Source organism: Lethenteron reissneri, chromosome 42, assembly GCF_015708825.2.
Source record: "Lethenteron reissneri isolate LAM-NWPU_2019-01 chromosome 42, ASM1570882v1, whole genome shotgun sequence".
NCBI lineage: Eukaryota > Metazoa > Chordata > Hyperoartia > Petromyzontiformes > Petromyzontidae > Lethenteron > Lethenteron reissneri.
The window spans coordinates 11,267,149-11,290,473 of record NC_083820.1 but is presented as its reverse complement, the minus strand read 5'-3'; the positions used below and the strand labels follow the sequence as shown (position 1 = coordinate 11,290,473).

General features: G+C 53.9%; 1 protein-coding gene across 1 annotated transcript; it reads left to right on the top strand.

Moving 5' to 3' along the window:
• Positions 1-1,562: 1,562 nt before the first annotated feature.
• SH3YL1 (SH3 and SYLF domain containing 1) lies at positions 1,563-22,901 on the top strand. The gene is made up of 9 exons (XM_061569159.1): positions 1,563-1,656; positions 3,687-3,797; positions 4,638-4,751; positions 12,286-12,350; positions 13,291-13,403; positions 14,281-14,409; positions 15,331-15,502; positions 16,599-16,680; positions 22,203-22,901. Coding segments are annotated over exons 1-9 (1,002 nt in total). The 5' UTR covers positions 1,563-1,655; the 3' UTR covers positions 22,418-22,901.
• The last annotated feature ends 424 nt before the right edge of the window (positions 22,902-23,325 follow it).

Below are 23,325 nucleotides of genomic sequence, written 5' to 3'. Positions count from 1 at the left end.
CAGTGCGCGACATTTAGATGTGCACGAGGCACATAAACACGCGGGTGCGTAGGTAGGGAGATAACAGCGGGTCTCGTGGTGACGGTGACATCTGCGTTTGAGAAGGTGACAACTGATAAAGGACGGTGCGTGGAACACAAGGGACGGTGCGTGGAACACAATGCGATATGACGCGATATTTAAATCCAAGTGATTTCCTGTTCACGTAAGCAGAGTTGGTGCTCATCTTCCTGGGTTAATACAGCCCTGAGCCAGAGGTGTAAATTCCACACTACTACGACGAGTATAGCCATAGTACAACGGTCACTTCCCCACAAAGTGGTACTCAATTTATCGACCCCATGAGGATGATGGGTTGTATCGAAACCCCCGAACAAGTATTTGCATAGCCTACTTGGAACGTACGTGTGTGTGTGTGTGTTAAACTTCTTTTGCACCAAGCCGCTTCGAGGGAGGCAAAGGCTGAGACCAGGTTCGATCGAGAGAGCAAGCGTGCCCCCTGGCACATGTGGAAGACACGTGGTTTGGGCCGAGTCGTGGAGAGCCAAAGTTGCCTTGAGATGCCTCTCGCTGGCGGATGATGTCGGGCCTGAGCAGCGGAAATGACCTGCGAGCACCAACCGATACGTCACGTTGGGGAGAAGAGTCGGTTGCAATTTTAGCCAAATAAAATGACACTATTCAACGAGAATCACAAAATAACATTGAGCACAATGGGCTGTATGATTGACACGGAACTTGCATCGCACTCTCTCGCAATCTCGCCACGTGGCGGCAACTCCAGCAGCAACACGTGCACAACTTTAATCCGCAGCAGCCCGACATTCATAGCTCTACGGAGCTTCGTAGTGATGAGCGCTGAAGTGATTAATTAATGCTAAAACATACTGGATAAGCAGACTATGCATCCCCTTTAGTTCATCCATAATAGAGGTTTGTTTGTGTTACATCGCGTAAATATATAAATGTTGTCACGTAAACAGAACGTGCCAATTCGTCACCAGTACAGCACACCGGTGTGTTGGAGACCCAAGCCACAACATTTACTATCCGAGTACGACGTTTCACCAGTAATTGCAACTAGCTTCATCAGGCGACCACAAATCTGGCTGCGTCAGGAGCAGTGGCGAGTGCATCGCTGCGATGTCTCCTACGTATTTGTGGATCGGGGCATCGCCTCGTTATATCAGTTGCACGGTCCCTGCTTTGGATAACCACAGTCGCACAGTGCTGAAGATTGTTTTAATTTTCAATTGTGTGCCTCGGGTACCCGCATCTACAGCCACGGTTTGTGTAGGGTGGACCGTGAGCTTCGTGGAAGACCAAAACCCCAAGAGACCTTCTGCGTTGGGTCTTCCACAGCCAGGTGTTTGTTTGCGAGTTCTTTTGAACTCCATGCAGCCCTCCAAGCCTCATGGGGCTTGAACTCGCATTGCTGTGCCTACGAGAGGGAGCCACTTCTGTGCGCTTCGCGGTGGCCAAGTGGCACAAAGGTGACGTGGGTCGTTCCACGGCGCGCCCTTCCCCCTGGGCCTCACCTACGCCCTCACCTGGCCAGGTGAGGCGATAACACGGAATTAGACACGCGGGCGCGGTAACCACGGAATCGTCAACACGACCGCCTCTTGAATCTTGTCCGCGTTGTCTTAGACTAAAGTAAGTCTACACCGGTGTCTACCTGTGTCGATGTTGTACCCGCGTGTGTGTACCCGTATGTGTCTCAGTGTACCCGCGTGTAACCGCCGGTACCCGTGTGTGCAGTGAAGCGATGTAGATCGGGGCTGTGTAATGTAAGAATCACAGCAGCGATCAGCCCTAATACACACACACATAGACACACACACACAGAGACACACACAGACACACACAGAGAGACACACACAGAGACACACACAAAGACACACACACACACAGAGACACACACAGACACACACAGAGACACACACAAAGACACACACACAGACACACACACAGGACACACACAGAGACACAACAACAATCGCCATTCGCCACTAAGTGGCAGTGACGTCACCACGACGCTTGTGCCAGGCCATGTGCACCTTGAACCCTAACCCTAACAGAGACACACACACAGAGACACATACGCGCGCGTGCAGGTTGTTGGTGATTAAACCCGAGGCTAACTAACACCGACACTCATTAACGCGACGCGCGAGTGACACGGGGATCGGTTAAGAACGCGGAACGACGGTACAGCCGTGACATGACACTCGATTCAGCCCCCCCCCCCCAACCCAACCCCTTAGAGACAATTCACGTTTCCGAGATGGCATCATCGCATTCCGAGGCCGCAGGAACGCGCCTTGCGCGTGGCCACGCCACCCGGAACGCGCGCCCACAATGTCAGGGGGCCAGGGCCAGGCTTTTTGAGCCCCAGAGGTAGCGAGCTCACGGGCTGCAAGCGACCAGGGGTGCCGCACGTCCACGTCGGCGTAGCAGCCCCCCGCGGAGAGGTCTGTGGGATCTGGCAGCGTGTTTTGGGATTTGGCAGCGTTTTTCGCGACAATTGCCAGCGAAAAATGCGGGCAGCAGCGCGAATGGTTCACTGCCGCCCGCACGACTCAAAGATCAGCGTAGCGAAATGTGGGAAGAGCCCTCATCCAGCAGTGGATCGACAAAAGGGGGCTTGTGACGTTTACAAAAATATATACATTTGCGCGGGCGAGTACGGACGCTGATTTCCGTGTCACGGAGCCAATCGAAGCTTGGCTCGGACACGTTGGTCGCTCGAGGAACAATGACTCATCCATCTTTCGTGGTCCGGAAGCGACTTGTTCTAGCCTCGGTGCAGCAGTCGCGGTAATTAAGTCCTTGATTAGCAAGTGACCTTCAAATGTTAATTAAAGTACTGCACTGTATATCGGCTCATTGATCCGGAGCCAGTGGTGGAACTTCCACATTCCCATGGACAGGACCGCTTTGGGAAATTTGTAATAAAATTGTGAGTCTTAATATGTGTGGTGGAGGACGCCTCCCCACGCTGTATCGAACAGTTGTTTGACCATACTTCACTGCGCTGGTCATTGTTGGGGACATTGTATTTAGATGACCGCATTCATAGCACAGGGCGCTAACCACTGAGCCATCACTCCACTCTGAACCGATTACACGCAACATGAAACATCATCAATAGCATCGGTCATCTTTTATCTACTGCTGGATGAAGGCCTGCACGCGTCATCACAATCCCTCTTGATGTTGTGATGTCTGGTCCGGCTGATGGAACCAAAGCTTTGTTTGTTATTCACATGAATCGATGAATCAGTCCCTAATCCTCTTTTTGTTTTCACACTGTTTTTGAATTATTCTTCAACGCAAGTTATTTCTGTTTTCCTCTCTACTGGCTACATGTTGCCATGTTGTCATCGCCTTCGTCATTTTGTTGACGCAGGCCAGGCGCTTGCAAATGAGACTCATCCTGATCTTTCCTCGAGTTCTCATCTGTTTGAACAACTATAAACTTTAAACTTCTTGATAACTAGTTAACCAGGAGATGAAATCAACTCATTGGGACAAATGGAACATTGCCCCTTTTGTAAGGGCTACCTGGGTGAACGAATATTGATCTATGTATTAATAAAACCCCTGGTGAGTTTCTGTATTGAAATGAACACTTATCGGGATTTGTTGAGATGTCTTGACCGGTGTGCTCTGTGTCCGCCCAGTGAACAATCCTCTGCCCTGCAACCTCAGGTCTGAGGCCAACAAGGCAGCCAAGATCCTGCATGAGTTCACACAGATCTCGGCAAGAAATGGCCCGGACAAAATCATCCCTGGTAAAGCCACCGCCCGCGGGCCTCACAGTCGGGGGGTTGCGTGTTCAAATCCTGTGTTGGGAGGTTCACTCGGCCCATCATCCCTCCAGGGTCGATACAATAAGTACCACTATGTGGGGAAGCCAACAGTGAGTGTCCTACTCGTATATCTTCCCCAGCCCCAGCCAGAGGAATGTAGAATTGCCACCACCAGCTCCGGGATAAAAGCAGGAGATGTGCTCCACCCGAATATTATCATTCGAGCAGCGAATCACTTTCGTCTACGGTATTTACATGTGGCGGTATATGTTAGTCCTGATTGTGCGAGGTCAGCATCCAACTTAATATTGAAAGCATTTAACCTTTGAGAGTAGTGACGACTCGAGTGAAGTGGCCAAAGTTAGATGCAAAAAAAAATGCTCGAATAACTTTTGTTTCAGTGATTTAAACGATAAATTACTCTGGTTTAGACAAGGTTTAGACAAGGTTTAGACAAGGTTTGCATACATTGCTGCACAGCTTTTCTCTGCTATACAGCTCTCCGATGTCTTGTCGGGTCGAATGGCGTCTAGTCCTTCATTCCTCAGGATGTCATTTACCCTCAAAATATCTCTGGGCACGTAAAAGATTGTTCGCCTTGCTGAACAACACGATTGTTGACATTGAAGTTTCGCTTGAAATCTTCGCACTTCCGATTAGCCCGATTGGCTACGTACTGTGCGAAAGAAGTTCAACGTACATACAACACGTGGCATAGCCCGAAGACACATCGGAGATCAAGAGATATCAACGACATTATTGAATGTGACGAAGCACGCGTGTGCGTTTGTGTGCTTGTGTGTCCTCTCATTCCATCTCCAGCCCACGTGATCGCCAAGGCCAATGGGCTGGCCATCCTGTCCGTGTTCAAGCTGGGCTTCCTCGTGACGGCGCGGGGAGGCAGCGGCATCGTGATCGCTCGGCTGCCCGGCGGTGGTACGTGCGTGCGCCCCTCTCCGCTACGACGCACCCGGAAATCATTCTGCTGATGCACGCCTCTTATTTTTTATTCACGCTTTTACAACTGAGGTTTGAAACCTGCACCTCCTGATGCGCGCCGGCCGGGCCAGCAAACCGTCCACGGTCCCGGCTGGGATGTGTCAGCGGAGAGGAGGTATCATCGGTCTCCGTGGGCTCTTACCCATGCGCTTGGGTTCCCTTGTGCAGCCTCGGTTTGGGACTCCATGACCATAAAAAACTGGCCATCCTTCAGGTGCTGCCGTATCTCGGTGACAACATTAAGTTCGGAAGAAGCCCGGCACTTAACCGGCTAGAGAGTCCCTCTCCGCATTGATTTTCTACTTGTCTGCTGACACATGCTCGTGCATTCACGTCTACCGCTGCGCGCTAATTGTCGTACTTCAAGTGCTGTGCAGTGGCTCCCCGGAGCCTGCAGCAGATGTTTCCCCGAGTGCCTCCACTGCCGTTACAAATGGGGAGTCACACACATTAGGCAACCTCACACAAGTTCTTCGTCTCAAGGAGGAGAAGGCATCGGCTCCTCCACAGTGGAGCGAGCGGCTCGTAACCGGAGGGTTGTGAGTTCACAACCCGGCTGGTGGTTGGCTCAGCCCAGCGGCTCGGCAACCAAAATACCAAGAAGAGACATTTATTTCGGGGTTTTTTTTTGGCGAACAAAAATTTCATGTTTCAAGAGCCGCAACGCATGTGAATATGAGACGGCTACCGACCCCTGGCTCAGCCCATCATCCCTCCGGGGGTCAATACAACAAGTACCGCTTTGTGGGGAGTCAACGGTGGTTGTCCCGTGGGTCGGCTCGTCCCCGCTCTAGGAACGCGGAATCTCCACCGCTGGCGCAAGCGCTGTAGATGGGAGGTGAGCACCGGCTCGCTGCTCGTTTGAGCAGGAGAATAATTTTGAAGGAAGCGATGAATGATGCTCCTGAGGCCGCTGGGTACAGTGGATTGTCGTAACGGGGAGAAGTGTGCTCCAAGATGGGAGGGCACAGAAGCGGGGGGGCAGCCCTCTCCATTAAACAAATATCCATCCATCTAGCCGTCTGTGCACAAGGTTAAGCGATACGTAGTAATTATATAATTATTAGTATTACTCTCGTTAAGATGTTCAAACACCAAATAGATACCTATTGCAAGGCATCAAGTCTGCATTACTCTTTGGTTCTTTCGGTAAAGTCACGTAGGTATAAAAAAAATTAAATCACGACATTTCGGGCGCAACACAAGTATCCGGGTGATGACGGACGCTTGTGTTGCGCCCAAAACGTCAAGATTTAATTTATTTTCCACTTACGTGACTTTACCGAAAGAACCAAAGAGTATGGATCATTGCAGTCACGAAAACTTCAAATCTAGAAAGAAATCTGCATTAACCACACACAGCACTTGTGGCAATAATGTACACTCTTTGAGACTAATTGTACGGCCTTGGCTCACCAGCGTTAGCCCACGGAATGCCAGAAGGCGAACGGTGCAAAGGCAATGCAAACATCAAAGTATGAAAAGCTCGGATTGAGCAGTGACATGCATATATTATCAGAGCATATTTGTGGGCATGTTTTGCCACGAATATGTGTGGTTCATGCAGACTTGATATCGATTTAGATGTTTGAACATCTTAACACCTAATTTATTGCCAGAAAGGGTAAACCCCATTCTTATTTTTGCATCACTTTGATACTGGTAACAAGGTCCCATCAATATAGTATTACGGATGCTTATGGTACAAACATTTTCTCTGTATTCCCCCGAATGGGTACGTATGTATATACCCTGACAAATACGATGTCCTATCACAAGGGATTATCCAGGTAAAATGTATTAATTTTAAAAAATCATTTTTGTCAACCTTTGCTCAGCGGGAGGTCGCTCATTCTCCTCTGCTGGCCCAACTGTCTGGAACCCCCTTTCCTCAGCCATCCGTGCTGTCGATTCCCAGTCCCTGTTCAAGTTCAGGCTCAAAGACTTCCTCTATTCCTCTGCCTGTAACTGCCTGTTGATGTCTACGAAATAAATGAGACCACTGTCTCTGTGCAGCATCTTGAGATGCAGTCGCATTGGGATGCTCTATAAATTCCAATTGTGTATTTAAAGATATATTTCAAACCTCTCTGGTTCTTTCGATAAAGTCACGTAGATAGAAAAAATATGGATTCCTGCAGTCACGAAAGCTTCAAATCAAGATCTTTCAAAGCGTTGAGAAAAGTAAGCATGGTTAGGCAAGACACATCGCCAGTGGTGATGGCGGTCCAGAAGAATGAATGTGAAACAATTACGCAATCAGTCCATGTCAGGTGCGAGGTGGCTATTATATCACAGGATCGTGAGAGATGGTGATGGCTTGGGGAGGCCTTCAATCAGCAGTGGATTGACTATGACTGATGATGATGATGATGATAATCATCAAGGGCCACGATGGAACTAATTTCCCCCGTGTTGCCCCCGCCCTTTAATCACTGCCGTGGGCACGAGGCCGAGGCATGTGTACACTCGTGCGCGCGAGTCTAAAATAAACCGAGCAATGCTAACAATGATGGAGGGTAAAGGTCTCCTGTGCGTAAAGTGCTTTCCCACCGCGGCAGGCAAAGTGCTCTCTTCCTGTGAGAAATGTTCACGCTGCACCATCTGTTATGTGCCTGCAAGGGTTGGCCCGCACGTCATTGGGTGCAACCCGGTGGCTATCCGGACCGTTGCCGTGCACGCCGGCTGCTGCTTGCCTGCAAAGCCTTTTTGTCGATGACTGCAGTGGTTCAGCAACGCAATGCGGACAACGTCGGGTTGTCTTCGACCCCCGGCACGGCGGCTGAAACGAGGGGCAGGAGGAGTGCGTCGTCGCTACGACTGGCTCCGTCGCCGCTCCTCGGCGCTCCTCCGCCCGGCAATCGCCTCTCGCTTTCCCTGCTCAAGCTTCCTTCAGCTACCTGTAGCTGTTGTTGTTGTTGTTCTTGCTCCATCAGATTAACTTTATCCCTCGATCTTTGTTTCTTCTTTGGCTCTCCTTTGCTTGTTTTCACTTCCTCTTTCTTCCTTCTCCGCTTTGTTTTGCACTCCGCTCACATTTTATCTCCACCCTCGCCGCCTCCTCCTCCAGTGTGGCCAGCGGCTCGCTGCTGCCAGTAGCCCAGTGCCACCTCACGCTTCGACCCGTAGCCTGCGGGGCCCGCGTTGGATTGTGCTGGCACATGGGCCGCCTTCTGTTGGCGCCCGGACACGGTGCCTCGGCCTCCCAGGCCTCCTTGCTTCACGCTGGTCGCTGCTGCGTTGTCTGCTAACCCTGGCGTGCCTCTGCTGTGCCGCTGGTGGGTCTCTGCTGGTAGGCCTCCCAATTCCCGCGGGCGTCGCTCTATTGCCCCTGGTGTGCCTGCCGCTGTGCCGCTTTACCGCCCCTAAACCCCTGCTGGAGGAAGTAGCTTCTGCTGGCCCTCCTGGCTGAACGTCTTTACCAACCATCATCTGTTGCCACCAGTGACCCCCCACATCTCCTGGCGCTGCGTCGCTGCTCTCGCCGCCCGTGCGGGATGATGCTCTTCCGCCGTGTGCGATGCTTTTAGTCGGCTCTCGCGTGCCGCTTACTGCCCTGGGAGTGGCTCGGTGACCTCGCCTATTGCAGGTCACCGCTGCCGACGCCCTTCTGCCAGGTTGGCTTCGTTGCCATCGCGTTGTCCAAGACTCCACGTCCCCCGTGTAGCTACGACACCGCTCGACCCACGGCCTAGGATCACATCGTGGGCCGGCCCTCACGTGCCCGCCAGCATGCCTTGTTGTGGTTTCTGGCTCTACTGGTTTACGCTGGGCCCTGCACTACTCTGCCTACCGCCCGTGTGAGCTGCCGTGGCCTCACCACAACCATCTCTCTTGATGTCCGGCCTATGTCGCACCCCTGTGCTGTGCTCCAGCCCTGCATGAATCCACCTGAGCCTGGTAGCACCTTGTCTAAACGGCAGTGTGGTATCTCGCTCGTGGTTGTGGACTGGCGGTCGTTTGCCACGGCGTACCATCGCGTCTGCACTCTCTGTGCAGCCATATTGGCCACGGGTCCCTGCTGGCCATCAGCCAGAGCCTTGATGGTGGCCTGTTGTTGCTCATCGGCATTCGCCTAAACCCCCAGGCCTCCTACTCGCAGGCAAACCTTACTTGACCTGCTCTGCTGTTCACCCCCAGCGTTCTGTCAAGCCGCCGTTGCCGCCGGAAGCTTTACTCATCAGTTACTCTGTTTGTTTTTTTTATCACCGAAACCCAAAGATGTGGTTGTAGCGGGGACCGAAAACGGAAAAACACATCCTAACCTCGCACCATAACTCCCGCTTTCCGTCCGAAACTATTTTTATCTTCTCACCATCACCTCCCATGCCCTTCCAGTATATCCCAGCATCCACAATATTAGTGGTGTAGCTCCCGCTCAAGTCAGGGGCCATCCTCAAAGAGTTGGACTCCGGTGCCAGGGTGTCGCGCCCGCCGGAGTTCTCTGCGGAGCTGGTGACCAAGAGAACTGGCACACCAGCTGTCGTTTTCATCCCTGTGGCCCAGTGCTCTTCACTCATTTTAAGAGGGGGCCGCCACACATTTGAAACCATTGGGGTTTGACAGCAGCACGATGATGATAGGCGATTGTTTTCACCGTTTGTGTATTGTCGGGGGTTTCGCGCCAGGGGCTGCACTGAAGGCCACTAGGTGCTGCCAGTGGCCCGCGGGCCTTGCAATGGAGAACGCTGCTGTAGCCAGGACCATCAGTTCCGACGCAACGCCAGTCAATGCCACATCTGACAATCTAGGTTACGGGCATGTGGATACCGGATTGATCGTCAGTCAAGCTGCGGTGTTGTGCCACACAGTAGACTAGGAGACAAAGACAAAGACCCCCCCTCCTCCCGTATAGCCTTAACAGCCTGTAGGGACAAGTGCTGTAGGCGAGTAGCACCTATGAAGGCCGACATGCCACATGAGGGCTTTGGTGGCCAACACCACGCCCAGCTGCCTTCATACTCATTTGAGGTCGAGTCGACCCAGGGGAGGCCCGGTCATGAGCGGGAATCGAACTCGGGTCGCCGGCTTCATAGCGCAGCACGCTAACCGCTACCACTACCGCTCGCCCGCATTCAGATGCATCAGATGGCTGAAGCCAGGGAACGTCGGCACCATCACGCGGCTACCTCTGGTGCTGAAGGGACCCCCGTGGCAGGCCACGCCTGACATGCTGAGAGACGGCAAACACGGCAAAAATAATGCCGGGTTCCTCACAAGCTGAGGACTCCGGCTCGTGCCGTGCCGATAAGGTCGGTGATGTTCGGACTGTGACCGCCGGTGCCAGCGTCGCATCCGATTCCGTTTGAAAGACGTTCATGCATCAACCAGTTGGGGTCCCGTTACAACAAACTTCACAGAGAAGCCGATAACGTGAGTTTAATGAACACAGCGTGAAGAGACGACATTGCTGCGTATTTGAGTTGTTTCCAGCACGAATTTGTGTTTCTTAAATGGCTATTTGCATTACATTACATTCTTACAGCCTATTAGCACCACCTGGTAGTGTAAATGGGTACAGAACAGCGTGGAAGAGGGGGGGCTCTCTCAGACTCCCTCTAGTGGAGGCCCCTCCGCCAGCAGTGGCGAGAGTAAGGACGTTGCAGGGCTTTGCCTTTACCTAATTCAGTAAGTATGTATGTTGAACTTCTTTCGCACCTTACATCGCTAACCGTGCTAATCGAAGCTGCGCAAAAAGCAGTTTTATAGAAGTGAGTTTTCAATCTAGATGGTTTAAAAGTGCATAGCTGCAGCGGCTTCCTAATATTGGTAGGAAGTGCATCCGAAAGCGCCACGCGATGTGGTGACCACCGTCTTTGCAGCCACTAATTTCTTAGTCACCTTTTGAGTGTCCGGTGGGCCATCATGTCACTGTGAGCAAATGGACCGGAGTGAGTCATTAAAACTAAAATAAGATAAGACAAACAAAAGTGCGTCATGGAAATCTATATTTACTTTCTTCCTTCTTCTAAAGAGGCACTTTAATACATAAGCCATAAGGGATGGGATGCCAAAAAGTTTGGAGAATATAATATCACAAATGTGCACAACCACAATGTTTCTTGTATTTTTCAATATGGAGTGTTCTGTGAAATAGTAGTCATCTCTGCTGACAATTTAATATTGCGCTAATGCGTTTCATGTGTAAAGATTGGGTTTAAAAATAAGCCAAACAGCCACAAGTCTGCAAATGTAGCACACCAACGCAAACCTATTTTAGCTCTCGGTTACTTTTTTCCCCCAAGACACACTGATTGCCCCTCGTGCACAAATTGTATTCAAGCTGAAGGAAGGCGCATGTCGGCACTCTTTAGTTTGCGAAGGTTTGTGTAAAACTCACAAAGCCCACGCGGACCTGAGGACCTTGTGGAATTTGCAATCCACAGGTCATAATTCGTGTGGAATACCCATACGTGTATATACAGTGTATAAAAGATAAAGGCCCCCTTTGTCTCCCGAGTGGCAATGTTTACACATTACACATGGTACTCTTTTACGGCTGAGTTCACCTAGGGGAGGCCCAGGACTGGTTCAAATATCGGGTGGCTGGCTTCGTAGTGCAGCGCCTTAACCACTACAATACCACTTCCCACTACATGGACACTGCTGGATGGACAGAGGCAGGGGAATTTAAGAAGCTCTCCCATTGTTTCAACTGCCACACGGCGTAGTTGTCCACAGGGGGCGAGTGGGCGGTGCACAATAATTAGCCCAGCGCGCCACGAATCCGGCGGCCTGAGTTCGATTCCCGGCCATGGCTAAAATCGGTGGTGACGAGTGATGTCCAGGGCGCGCACGATCGCGGGCCGTGTCCGCGTTTACCGCACGACACCAGCGACGGCGACTACAAGCGCCGCGAACGTCGCCACACGCGCGCACCAGGAATCGTGACGGGTGGCTCGGAGGGGAGTGCGGGGGGGGGGCCGTGACACCCCCGAGCGTGTCGCCAAACTCGCAACGCAGCCGAGCGACGCGCGAGGCGAGCGGTGAAATCCGTACGCCGATGCCGCCCCGGGCGCGATGACAGAGAGCCGTCGTGCGTTCAATGCGGAAGGGGCGGGAGTCGGAGGGTGGGGGGGTCACCGGGTCCAAGCGCACTCCCCAGCTGTTCCATCGCTCTCCATGATTGTTAATTGATGGTCGCTGAGGACGGGGCACCGCAGGTTAGCAAGCGGTCAGCGACGAGCGGCACTATGGCAGGGGGGTGGAATCATTCGGAGGCAATGAGGCTGCTTGGTGTGAGAGAGGGTCTAGGGACTTGGTAGAAGAGAGACCGCGGGAGGCTTAGAAGTAGAAACCGAGTGGGATGGTGGTGGAAGCACGCGGGGTGAATGGGACAGCGCGGCGTGGATGGGACAGCGCGGTCCATCTCGTAGCCAGGTCCTTGACGTGGGTGGAGTAATCTGTGACGTGCTAACCCTGTCTGCGTGCGTGCGACTAACGGGGGCGTGCGTGTGGCCTTTCGTTCCAGGCTGGTCGGCTCCGTCGGCGATCGGCATCGCTGGGCTCGGCGGAGGATTCGAGATTGGCGTCGAGGTAGGGAGGGGTGGTGGGGGTGCGAGGGTGGGGGGGGGGAACCCGGGAAGATTTGCATTCATGTGCAGCCGGCGGTGACGTACAATGTGTGCAACAACACTCGTTAAGCAGAATTTCATTTTTTTGCCAAAAATCCGCAAGCAGAAACTTTGATGAAAAAATGAAGATGTAGAGATTCAGTGAGGCGTCTTTGCATAATTAAGTATGGCTTTTGAAAATGATTATTACTTTATTTTATTCTACTTTCGACTGAATTGATTTTTTTGCAAAGCATTGGCAACCAACGATATTCAAATTTCGATTTAAAGCTTTCGTGACTGCAGTGATTCATATTATTGGTCCTTTCGGTAAAGTCACGTAGAAGGGAAATAATATTTATTTGTATTATTTTATTATTTCCCTTCTACGTGACTTTACCGAAAGAACCAAGAATATCATCGATATTCAGTCGAAGCAGGCGTTGGGAGTGAACGACTGACCTTGCCATTGGTACTCTGTACAATACATAATACTACACGATGTACATTGATCTGTAGCGTCAAAATGCAACCGTGTCTCAAGATGCTGTACAGAAACTATGGAACACGGCATCCAGGGTTAATGAGTCATTCACTTCACGGAGAGAGCGAGAGAGGCGATTGGTCAGAGGCAGACTCGAACAGGGGCAGGGAAGTCAACAGCACGGATGGCTGGGGGGAAGTGACATCAAGACCCTGGAGGCAGCAGAGGAGAAGGGGTGACCTCCCACCGAGCAAAGGACAAACGGGTCCTCAGAAAGAAAGCCTTAGCTGCTGGAGTGGAGAGTACGTGGAAGGGAGTTGAGAGACACGACGTTGGCAGTTCATGAGCACACGAAGCAGTGGGACAGTGGGCAGCAAAACACTGGGGTCGTTAATCTCACGACAAAGTTCAATTGCTGGGTTGCCGTGCCGCCTTTCAGGTCTCGGACTTGGTGATCATCCTCAACACCAGGCGGTCGGTGGAAGCGTTCACGAAAGGAGGCAACGTGACGCTCGGAGGAAACCTAACGGTGGCGATCGGTCCCTTGGGCAGGTACGCGCCTACATCGAGCCTCGATCCAGTATGTGCTGCGGCGGTGTGGCTCTCCACTACTTGCGAAAGTGGCAGGCCAAATGTATTTGTATCAATTCGTGTCTTAAGCCCTGGTGCTGCCAATACCTGATACAGTAGCGACCGCAGAGCCTCATGTTGAGGTCAGTCGCCCCTCTGGGGTCAAACTTCGCTCTTCAATGTGTCCCAGCCAGCAGGGGTTCTTCCTTGGTGTGATAGTCAGAGCACTGGCCTTGCAATCCAGAAGTCGTCAGTTCGATTCAGTCTCACAACAATCGGTCTACTGACAGGTTGCAATTGGTGGGCTAAAACGTGGGTACTGCCAACTCTTCCAAGACGCCTGGCTGGCGCGGCAGAGTAGAACTGCTGTTTGTGTTCAGTTTGATGTCGTTCCCCCGCACCTCCGATGGGCACGGCTGGCTGCGTACGGTGCAAAATACGTTCAACGTACAGTGCACGCGAAGGCCGAATGCCCCCTGCGAGGAGATGCCTCTCTCGAGCTCGCTCGAGCGGACGACGTTCCGCCAGCAGTGCCACGAGCAGGATATTTTGCAGGGCTTGTGCCTTTCGGAGCTGCGCAGAGCGCAGGGCGCTCGTTCTCCGCCGCCGCCACCGCCGCCGCCGTGCGTGGGATTGTTTATCTGTAATTCTAATGAGCGACGACACGCGCAGCGCGCATCGCATCGCCGGATTATGGCGCCGAGAGGTCGCGTGTGCGCCGACCTCTGTGTTTGCGCGGAGCGCTGCGCGCGTTTCGCCCGGCGTATATACGAACGGTTCATCGACCAATTTGCAGATTAATGAGCGAATTACGTTTCTGCTCGCCCCTCCCCCCCCCCACGTGCGTGCGCGAGCGCAGGAATGCGGAGGCGGACGTGGCGCTGCGCAGCACGTCGGCGGTGTACACCTACTGCCGGTCTCGCGGCCTCTTTGCCGGAGTGTCGCTGGAGGGCTCCTACCTGGTGGAGAGGAAAGACGCCAATCGCAAGTGGGTGTGAGCGGCGGCCAACGCCATTCCAGGGTGTTGCCAAAACGTTGCCACGAGCAGCCGTGCGCGCGTCTGTGTGTTGAACTTCTAGAGGGTAGTGTAGTGTTTCGCACACTTGCGCTACGAACCCGGCGACCCGAATTTGATTCCCGTTCATGGCCAACACCAGTGTTGATTATTTAAACCGGTCCTGGGCCTCCCCTAGGTCGACTCGGCCTCAAATGAGTACCTAGTGTGGAGTGTAAACATCGCCACTAGGGAGACAAAGGCGGTCGGGCGTGGTGCTGGCAACCCACCCCCTCGTGTACTATTCCGGCCTTCATAGGTGCTCGCTAACACCACTTGTCCCCAACAGTCTGCTAAGGCTACACGGGGGATCTTTGCCTTTGTTGAACTTCTAGAGGGGGCTCTACAGAGCTCCCTCTTGTGTGCATGGCCGTCTGGAACGTTCTTCCATTCCGATATGATGAAGCCACTAGAAGTTATGCACTTTAAAATCATCTAGATTGAAAACTAATTTCTTTACAACTGATTTTTGTGTTTAGTTTGTTGTCCTTCCCCCCCGCACCTCCGATAAGCGCGGTTGGCCATGTGCAGTGCGAAAGAAGTTCAACATACACACATACGTGGCGAAATAAAAATTGGACAGCCTTGCACTTCAAATACCACCGTGAGACCACAGGTTCACATGCTGCTTTTCAGTCCTCGGATTTTTATATTTTTGTATGAAATGTAACAAAGAATCCAAGACGATGACATGCCATGAGACAAGGCATCAGAGTAGCTGTCTCTGATCTTGTCGCGCAAAGCTCACAGGGATGTTTTCCTTCTCGGAGCTGGAATTGGGCCAGATCGAGGAGCAAACCGAAATTGGCGCCGCGATGCTCCATGTCCGCTTCGCTCGATGGTTCCGCGTCGCAGGTTTTACTGCGCCGAGCTGCGGGCGAGCGAGATCCTCGCGGGGGAAGTGAGTCCCCCCAAGGCGGCAGAGCCGCTGTACGAGCAGCTCGAGAACTACCTGATAGAGGCCGACCAGGACATGCTGCACGAGGCCACGAAGACCTCCCGCAAGAAGTCCCACCGAGACGTCCCGGTAAGCGATCGACTCGACGCGTCCACGATGCGCCCGGAGCGTAGCGAGCTTTTCGGACGAGGGAACGGGATGGGAACGGGGACCGACCGAGCAAGAGGATGCAAGGGAAAGAGAAGCAACTCGCTCGCTCACACTGACTCATCCGCTCGGCTGCGCGTTCGCTCACTCGCCCGCTCACTCATCCGCTGAGCCAACCATCCACTCGCTCACCCATTTGCTCACCCGCTCACCGACTCATCTGCTCGACTACGCATTCACTCACTCGCCCACTCACTCATCCGCTGAACCACCCATCCTCTCACTCACCCACTCACTCACATACTCACCGACCCCATTATTCACTTGCTCGCCCACTCACTCACTAACTTACTCCCTCAATCACTCAAGTGAAGGTGGGGCGGGGGGGGGGAATAAGCGATTGAAGGGTTCTGAAGGCACGATTGAGAAGGAAGGGTTTTTATGGGAGACTTGAAAGCAGAGAGATGTAGGGGAGGTGGGGGCAGACAGAGTTTCCTCCACTAGTGGTGGAGCAGAGGTTCCTGGGAGCAATGGGGAGGCCAGAATCTGTGGAGTGGAGGGTGCAGAGGGGACTTATGGGTGGAGAAGGCTGCAGAGGTTTGGTGGGGAGGCAGGGCCCTGATGGAGGGGAAGGCAGTGAGGTGCGAGATCGGTCGGAGACTGCTGGATGCCTCTCCAAGTGTACGTTCGCATCGCACCGCGACGTTTCTCTCCACGTCCTCGGCAGCTTCTTCGGGGACTTAGCCGAGCAGCTCGCTGCGGTAAGCGGTGGGAGGAAAGTGAGCTGCTTGACTCGGCTCCTGGAGTCGCTCCCAGCAAGTATAGCGAAACGTCGGACATCGTGACAAATGACCCAAGGACGCACGCACGAGAGCCGGCGACAACTCCGCAAACGCCGAGCCCCTTTGTGTGCGTGCGTGCTTGTGCGTGCGTGCATGCCTGTGCGCGCACGAGCATGTGGGAGTGCGAGCTTTCATGTTGACGAATGCGAGCGTCGCGGCGTGCGGATCTGTAAACCTGCATGTATTATGCATGTCCCAGCTGCGTGCGTGCTCTTTGCAACGACCCGTTTCCCCAGCCCAAGCCCAGGAAGACGGAGAGCGTGCGCTCGCAGGCGAGCCGCCCGGCCGCGTGGCAGTCTGTCCGCCAGAAGCCGTCGGGTGAGTGGGGAGCTCTCACGGGACAAAACAACACGCTCCGGACTCCTTGCGCCTCGCGCTCGTGACGCCCTCACCCCTTCACCCCCGCGTTCCCACCCCCACCGCTGTCCTCTGCTCCAACGCTATCCTCGGTCACGCCAAGCGGCCGTGTGGCGCGGTGAAAACTTGGCGGATGTGAAAGTGAACGTGCGTTTTTCATTCGCTTCGTGGCGTTTTAAGCGGCCGTAGGCATTCCCGACTCGCGTAGGGTGCTCTTTGCCGAGAGGGCCGTACGGCTCTCCGGGTCGTGCCAAGTGCTGCGCGAGCTCCCGTGTCGGTCCCTCACGAAGCCGCCAGCAGATGGGGTGAAACGTCGGACGTCGTGCCGAACACGGCGCGGTATCACCCGAAAACGCGCCACGGGGCTCTACGCATCGCTTCGACAACTACGTGGGGCTGACTGTGACGACGTTGAAGAGGAGCTTCGTCTTAAACGTGCCTCTAAAATATATATATTTACGTGTGTGTGTGTGCGCGTATATGCTGTATATATTTAATTATTTGAAAGCAACACATTTAAAAATAGCATCCTCATAAATCCGCAGCACCCTCGGCCCGTGACGCTGCGCTTGCGTGAATGGACAGCAGCCGGCGTGCCGCGGCGGGGGGCACTAGCGGCCAGGCGAGGATGTCCGGGGACGGCGCCGAGGTCACCGCCGCCTCGCAGCTCCGTGATTCTGATCTCCCCTCTCACGCGGTGCCAGCGGTGCACGAGCGGCGGATTGCCGCACGCTCCCTTGCTCGCTCGCTCGCTCGCTCGCTGTTCCACCCCCCACCCCCTCACCAAGTCTTTAAAGGCCAATCACTTGGCACTTGCGCCGCTGTTTATATTCACCGCAGCTGGTATTTATTGAGATTTTTCGTTTAGTTGGGGTGGGGGGAAGAGGGGACGGTGGCACAGTGGTTGGCGCAGTGCGCGATGATTCGCCACCCTGATCAGTTCGATTCCCGGCCACGAAGCCAAGGGATTGCCAGGCATCTCCACACTGACCAGCGTGGCGAAGTCCGATCAAGAAAGCGTCACGACCGACACTGCACCTCCGAGTGGCACGGGTTGGCTACGTATGGTACGAAAGAAGATCAACATACGTACACGGGGACACCTTCGTCCATACGTCAGGGCCGGGACGTTTTGTTATTATTTGTGAACTTTGTTAAAATTCAGGGGGGGGGGCATTGAAGGCATCAATTCGGCTTCCCCCTCCACCCCTCCCCCGTCCCCAACCGAGGCCCTGTGCTCTGCCTTCGAGGCGTTGCTGCGATACAAAGCCGGCAGCGAGAGGCGGTTGAACTCATCTCATCTTTACCGCGCCTGGAGGACGAGCGGAGCTTAACGCCGGCAGCGAGAGGCGGCGCTGATGGACGCGGCGCGAGTTTGGGTGATGGACCCACGGGAGCGCTCCTCTCTGTGGGCGAGCGGAGCGTGGAGGGGCGCGTCGTCACCGAGCGATCATCGGGAGAACCCCCTCCAGCCCCCCCCAGCACCCCCCCCCAGTCCCCCCCGCCCCTTCCCGTTCCACGCCCGACTGAATCCCCGAACATCAAAACCCTTCCAGCGTTGCGCGGGCACACAAACCGTCCTCCGGAAAATAAGACTCGCGCCCCAAGCCTGTGTGCGGTGTGAATGGTCTTGTACCAAACCTGGTCGCTCACACACACACAGCGACCGGATATCGTAAGAAGCAACCCCACGTGTTTTTTTGCTTTGAAGAGCATGGGGAGGGGGGGGGGTCTTGGTAAATCCGGACGCGGTGGCGGTCACGCCACGGTGACCGTGCGCGCACCCTGCGAGCGGGAACAATTCGCCTCCTTTGTGCTGTAACAAAACCCCGCAGAAGAGAGGCGAGTCTGCGACAAAAACACGTGAATGCCAGCCTCCTCCATTCGACGCATTCTACGGAGTCCCAACCCCTACTCCCCCCACTCCCCCCTTCTGAAAAGAAAGCCTATTGCGTCTTTGTTCTGAATTTAAAGAATGTATATGTGTTGGAAGTTGCTTCGGCGTCTTGGATTGCCACAGATCACTTGGCGAAATGAAAGCCGGCGTCGTGCGAGGATGAGGTCTGCGCAGCCTCTGCCTTGAATGCGTCCGCCACCTGCAGGCTGGCGGCCCGCCAAGGGAAGAACAATGGGGCTTGGTGTTCGCATCTTTATTTTCAAGTGACCTCCCTTTTCCCTATCCACAGGTGTTTGATGCGTGACACACAACCCGGTCTATATTTTCAATTCTCAGAGCTGAGATGTAGGCGTCATTTGGTGACCGTGCCCGGACTGTCAAAGTCACTTGCCCTGATTCGAACCCAGGCCCTCATCGGTGCCCACTCAGCGCTCTGACCTCTGAGCCACCTCCCAACGGCGTGTTGCATCAATAAGCAACCGAAGAACAACGTTACTAATTAATGCCTGGGTTTCCGTGTCCATTCACTGCCGTTGCTTGTAGGTTCATGAACCGTCTTTGCGCCAAAGATTCAGCGGGTGATGGTGGCCAGCGCTTGACTGCACGCTCCGTTGTTTTGCTCCACTCTGCGGGTTGTTGTTGTTGTTTTAGAGGCCAGGGCTCGGCATTATGATACCCTCCCAGAAACTCTTCCAGGGCCAGTGAAGGATTATTTTAATAGCTTGCATATGAAAGAAACGCAGCAAGCGTATCGGTGGCCAAGGCGCTTATTACTCTGCATTATGTTGGTGTTTTTTTTCCCTCCCCTCGCTGTGGAGCTGACCTTCTGAAATTAAGCCTTCACAGCCAAAGGCCACGACTGTCACTGGACCATCACGTGCGCAGTGTTGCCGGAGGGAGCGTGCGCGTGCGCGCGACAGCGAGCGCTTCATGTTGATGACGGTTGCTCATCCATTAGCCGCTGGGTGGCCCTCCCTGTTACGCGCGTGGAAATGCCACCTCGGCGCAGACCCGTGACCGTCTCCTTGCCCTTTGGGTCCCGGCCTGCGCCGGGAATCTCCAGGTCTTTCAAACTAAATGTTAATATTATCATTTTAGCATTAAAACCCATCCGTGTTTGTCCGTTCTTCCACCACCCCCACCGAGATGCAAATTATTCGTCTGTGAGATATGCACATTGGATGGGGTTTTTGTTATCATGCAAATAATCTTCTTTTGTCGATTCCCACAGATATAAGATACCATTTTTTTAAGTGTTACATTCTTTAAAGCTTTTGATGATAAGTCATGTAGTGACTGCATCTCTGTAAAATTGGAGTGTAATTGTTATCACACTGCACTTGCAACCCAGGGGTGGCCGGTTCGAACTCCCGGCGTGGCGATTGAAACGTCGGTGGCAAGTTTCTTAAATCTCCCGGCTCTGTCCAGCCAGCGGCACAACATGGTACACGGCAGTTGGGCGATGGTAGGGATGGAGAGAGAGTTTATATCTGGCCACTGTTGAAGAAGCGTGGGCAACACGTCCTCTGGCGAGGCACTGTAGAACTCCGTGTGGTGAGGGCGTGAGCCAAGACATTGCAGGGATGCGCCTTTACCTCTTTCCGTATTTTAATGTTTGAAATAAAATAAAAACTGGTGAGCTGCTTTGGCATGTTAGCAGGGCCGTTTGTTTAGCTGCAGTACTTGATAATTTAAGGATAAAACTTCGCCATCTATAGCTGCTCCATAGAAAGAAAAACTTTTGACGTCGCACAAAAAGATGATCGTTGCATAGGCTCTCGTCGATGGGATGATGATGATGTTAGTATGGGTTGTCCTCTAAACCCTCGTTTGAGTCTCACCGCTTTCAGATTCTGAGACTCGAAACCAAATGGTTCCCCGTCCGCGCTGCCCGTGCGTTCCTCCTGCCCGTTGCGTCCCTCCTGCCCGTGCGTTCTTCATGCCCGTGCGTTCTTCATGCCCGTGCGTCCCTCCTGCCCGTGCGTTCTTCATGCCCGTGCGTTCTTCATGCCCGTTGCGTCCCTCCTGCCCGTGCGTCCTTCATGCCCGTGCGTCCCTCCTGCCTGTGCGTTCTTCATGCCCGTGCGTTCTTCATGCCCGTGCGTTCTTCATGCCCGTGCGTTCTTCATGCCCGTGCGTTCTTCATGCCCGTGCGTTCTTCATGCCCGTGCGTTCTTAATGCCCGTGCGTTCTTCATGCCCGTGCGTTCTTCATGCCCGTGCGTTCTTCATGCCCGTGCGTTCTTCATGCCCGTGCGTTCTTCATGCCCATGCGTTCTTCATGCCCGTGCGTTCTTCATGCCCGTGCGTCCCTCCTGCCCGTGCGTTCTTCATGCCCATGCGTTCTTCATGCCCGTGCGTTCTTCATGCCCGTGCGTTCTTCATGCCCGTGCGTCCCTCCTGCCCGTGCGTTCTTCATGCCCGTGCGTTCTTCATGCCCGTGCGTTCTTCATGCCCGTGCGTCCCTCCTGCCCGTGCGTTCTTCATGCCCATGCGTTCTTCATGCCCGTGCGTTCTTCATGCCCGTGCGTTCCTCTGCCCGTGCGTCCCTCCTGCCCGTGCGTTCTTCATGCCCGTGCGTTCTTCATGCCCGTGCGTTCTTCATGCCCGTGCGTTCCTCTGCCCGTGCGTTCCTCCTGCCCGTGCGTTCCTCCTGCCCGTGCGTTCCTCCTGCCCGTGCGTCCGTTCTTCCTGTGCCTATCTCGCGCGTTGCCGTCCTGACTCGGTGCGTCGGTGACGCCTCGGACGGGCCGAGCCTCCCGCCCGGCGAGACGTCGCAGCTCTGCTCCGGTGCCGCCGCGGCCAGATCTCATGGACATTAAGCCACGTTAGATTTTTCTCGTGAATAATGTCACTACATTTCATTACGCTCATCGTCGCCTCGGGGGTTTGGTTGCATGCAGCAACACGAATTCACTTTCCTAATTAGTTTCTCAACTAAATTCGATGCAGGTTAATGGACATTATCACTTACGATGTCTTATTGCAACCGGTCATCGGGCCAAATCGCCGCGAACCCCGGCTGATCTTGGAAGCTGAGCAGAGTTGAGCATGGATCGTGCTTGGATGGGCGACCACCATACAGTACTTAACCACGGGTGCTGCGTGGCTACGTTATCAGTAGAGGGCAGTCCTGAAAAATGCCACTGTTGGACTGCACTATACAGCGATGTCTACGCTCTGCACCGACCAACATGGTGACATGTGTCGTATAGATGATGGCCCTTCAAGCCGTCGCGTCTCGCGGCATTTTCCACGTCGCGACCAGCGACTGGCATCGCGCATCTCGTCTCCACGTTAGAAAGGGCACCCCCCTCACCCCCCCACCCCCCCCCCGTAGCGGCTCTGTCTCGGTGCTGCGCGATGCGACCTCGGCACCTGCCCTGCGAGCGAGCATCCATCTGCCAGTAGTGGGAGGTGGAAGTAGGGGGGCAACGATCGCTCTGTGTACCCCCAATCGAGTAACGGTCGAAGTAAGACCACGTACGTGACTGATCCGTCGCAGCACGTGGCGAGGCGCCGTCAAAGGCGCTGCGCTGCGCCCCGTCGCCACCCGCTCGGTCGGATGACCACGACGATGTCCGCAGGGTCGTGGTCCCGGGGCGCCGACGGCGACTCTCAGGCGGCGGCGGCGGTGGTGGCGGTGCGCCCCTTCAGGGGCCAGCTGCCCTGCGACCTGAGCTTCGGGTTGGGCGAGCGAATCGAAGTGGTGACCCGCACCAAGTCCCGCGACGACTGGTGGGAAGGCCGCCTGCACGGCCGCCTCGGGATCTTCCCCGCCACATACGTGCGGGACTGCTAGGCGACGGGCGCAAGCGGTGGCGGCAACGTATCGGTGACGGTGCATTGACAACAATGTATCGACGATGATGTGTCGGTGACGACATATCAAGGACAATGTATCGGTGGCCACGTGTCAATGACCACGTGTCGATGGCCGTGTTCGTGGTCTGGGTGTTTTTTCTGGAAGCTGCTGGATTTTAATGCGTTGAGAATAAACTGTGGGGAAATATAGCGCCAGTTACTTTGCAACCTGTACACGTATGTAGTAGCACTTTGTGTAAACTGATGACGAAGACAGACGTATATATATTCACGGCTTATTATCATTTATTACACCCAGAATTCTCTTGCAGTGCCATGAGAGGTTTTATAATTACGCAAGTGAACACAATATTATTATGGGTTGTTTTGAGAAACAAAATATATGAGCTGAAATGTTTTGTAATATATATGCAATACAGTATAACATGCTATATGCAATAAATACGGAGTTTAATTTCTTGTGTCAATTGTTACCCGTGTCATTTTGGGGCAAAAACTGTCAATTACCACCCACGACATACACCACCCATGGTGAACACCGCTCATGGTGAACACCGCCCGTGGTGAACATCCCCATGGTGAACACCGCTCATGGTGAACACCACCCATGGTGAACATCCCCATGGTGAATACCGCTCATTAGTCGCCACGCCTCAGTGCTGTGATGCAACAACAAACCACACCCGAGCACTTGCACGCCAACTCATTTCATTGGTCCATCTCCTCGCTTGCTTGATGTGCTCTCAGATGCCTTCCATTCCCCTTGGCTGCCGTTCCATCGCTACCCACTCTGTTCTAAACCAACAGTTGTGTCATCCCTTCCAGCCACGACGTGTCCTGCCCAAAGTCCATTAACGTTGCTAATTACGTCTTTAACTAATTACG

What these genes read in the sequence shown, in the direction of transcription:
- SH3YL1 (XM_061569159.1), top strand. An exon ending in CGCTCGGCTGCCCGGCGGTG is followed by an intron (nt 4,752 to 12,285) that starts GTACGTGCGTGC and finishes CTTTCGTTCCAG; the next exon opens with GCTGGTCGGCTCCGTCGGCG. An exon ending in AGTCCCACCGAGACGTCCCG is followed by an intron (nt 15,503 to 16,598) that starts GTAAGCGATCGA and finishes CCGTTTCCCCAG; the next exon opens with CCCAAGCCCAGGAAGACGGA.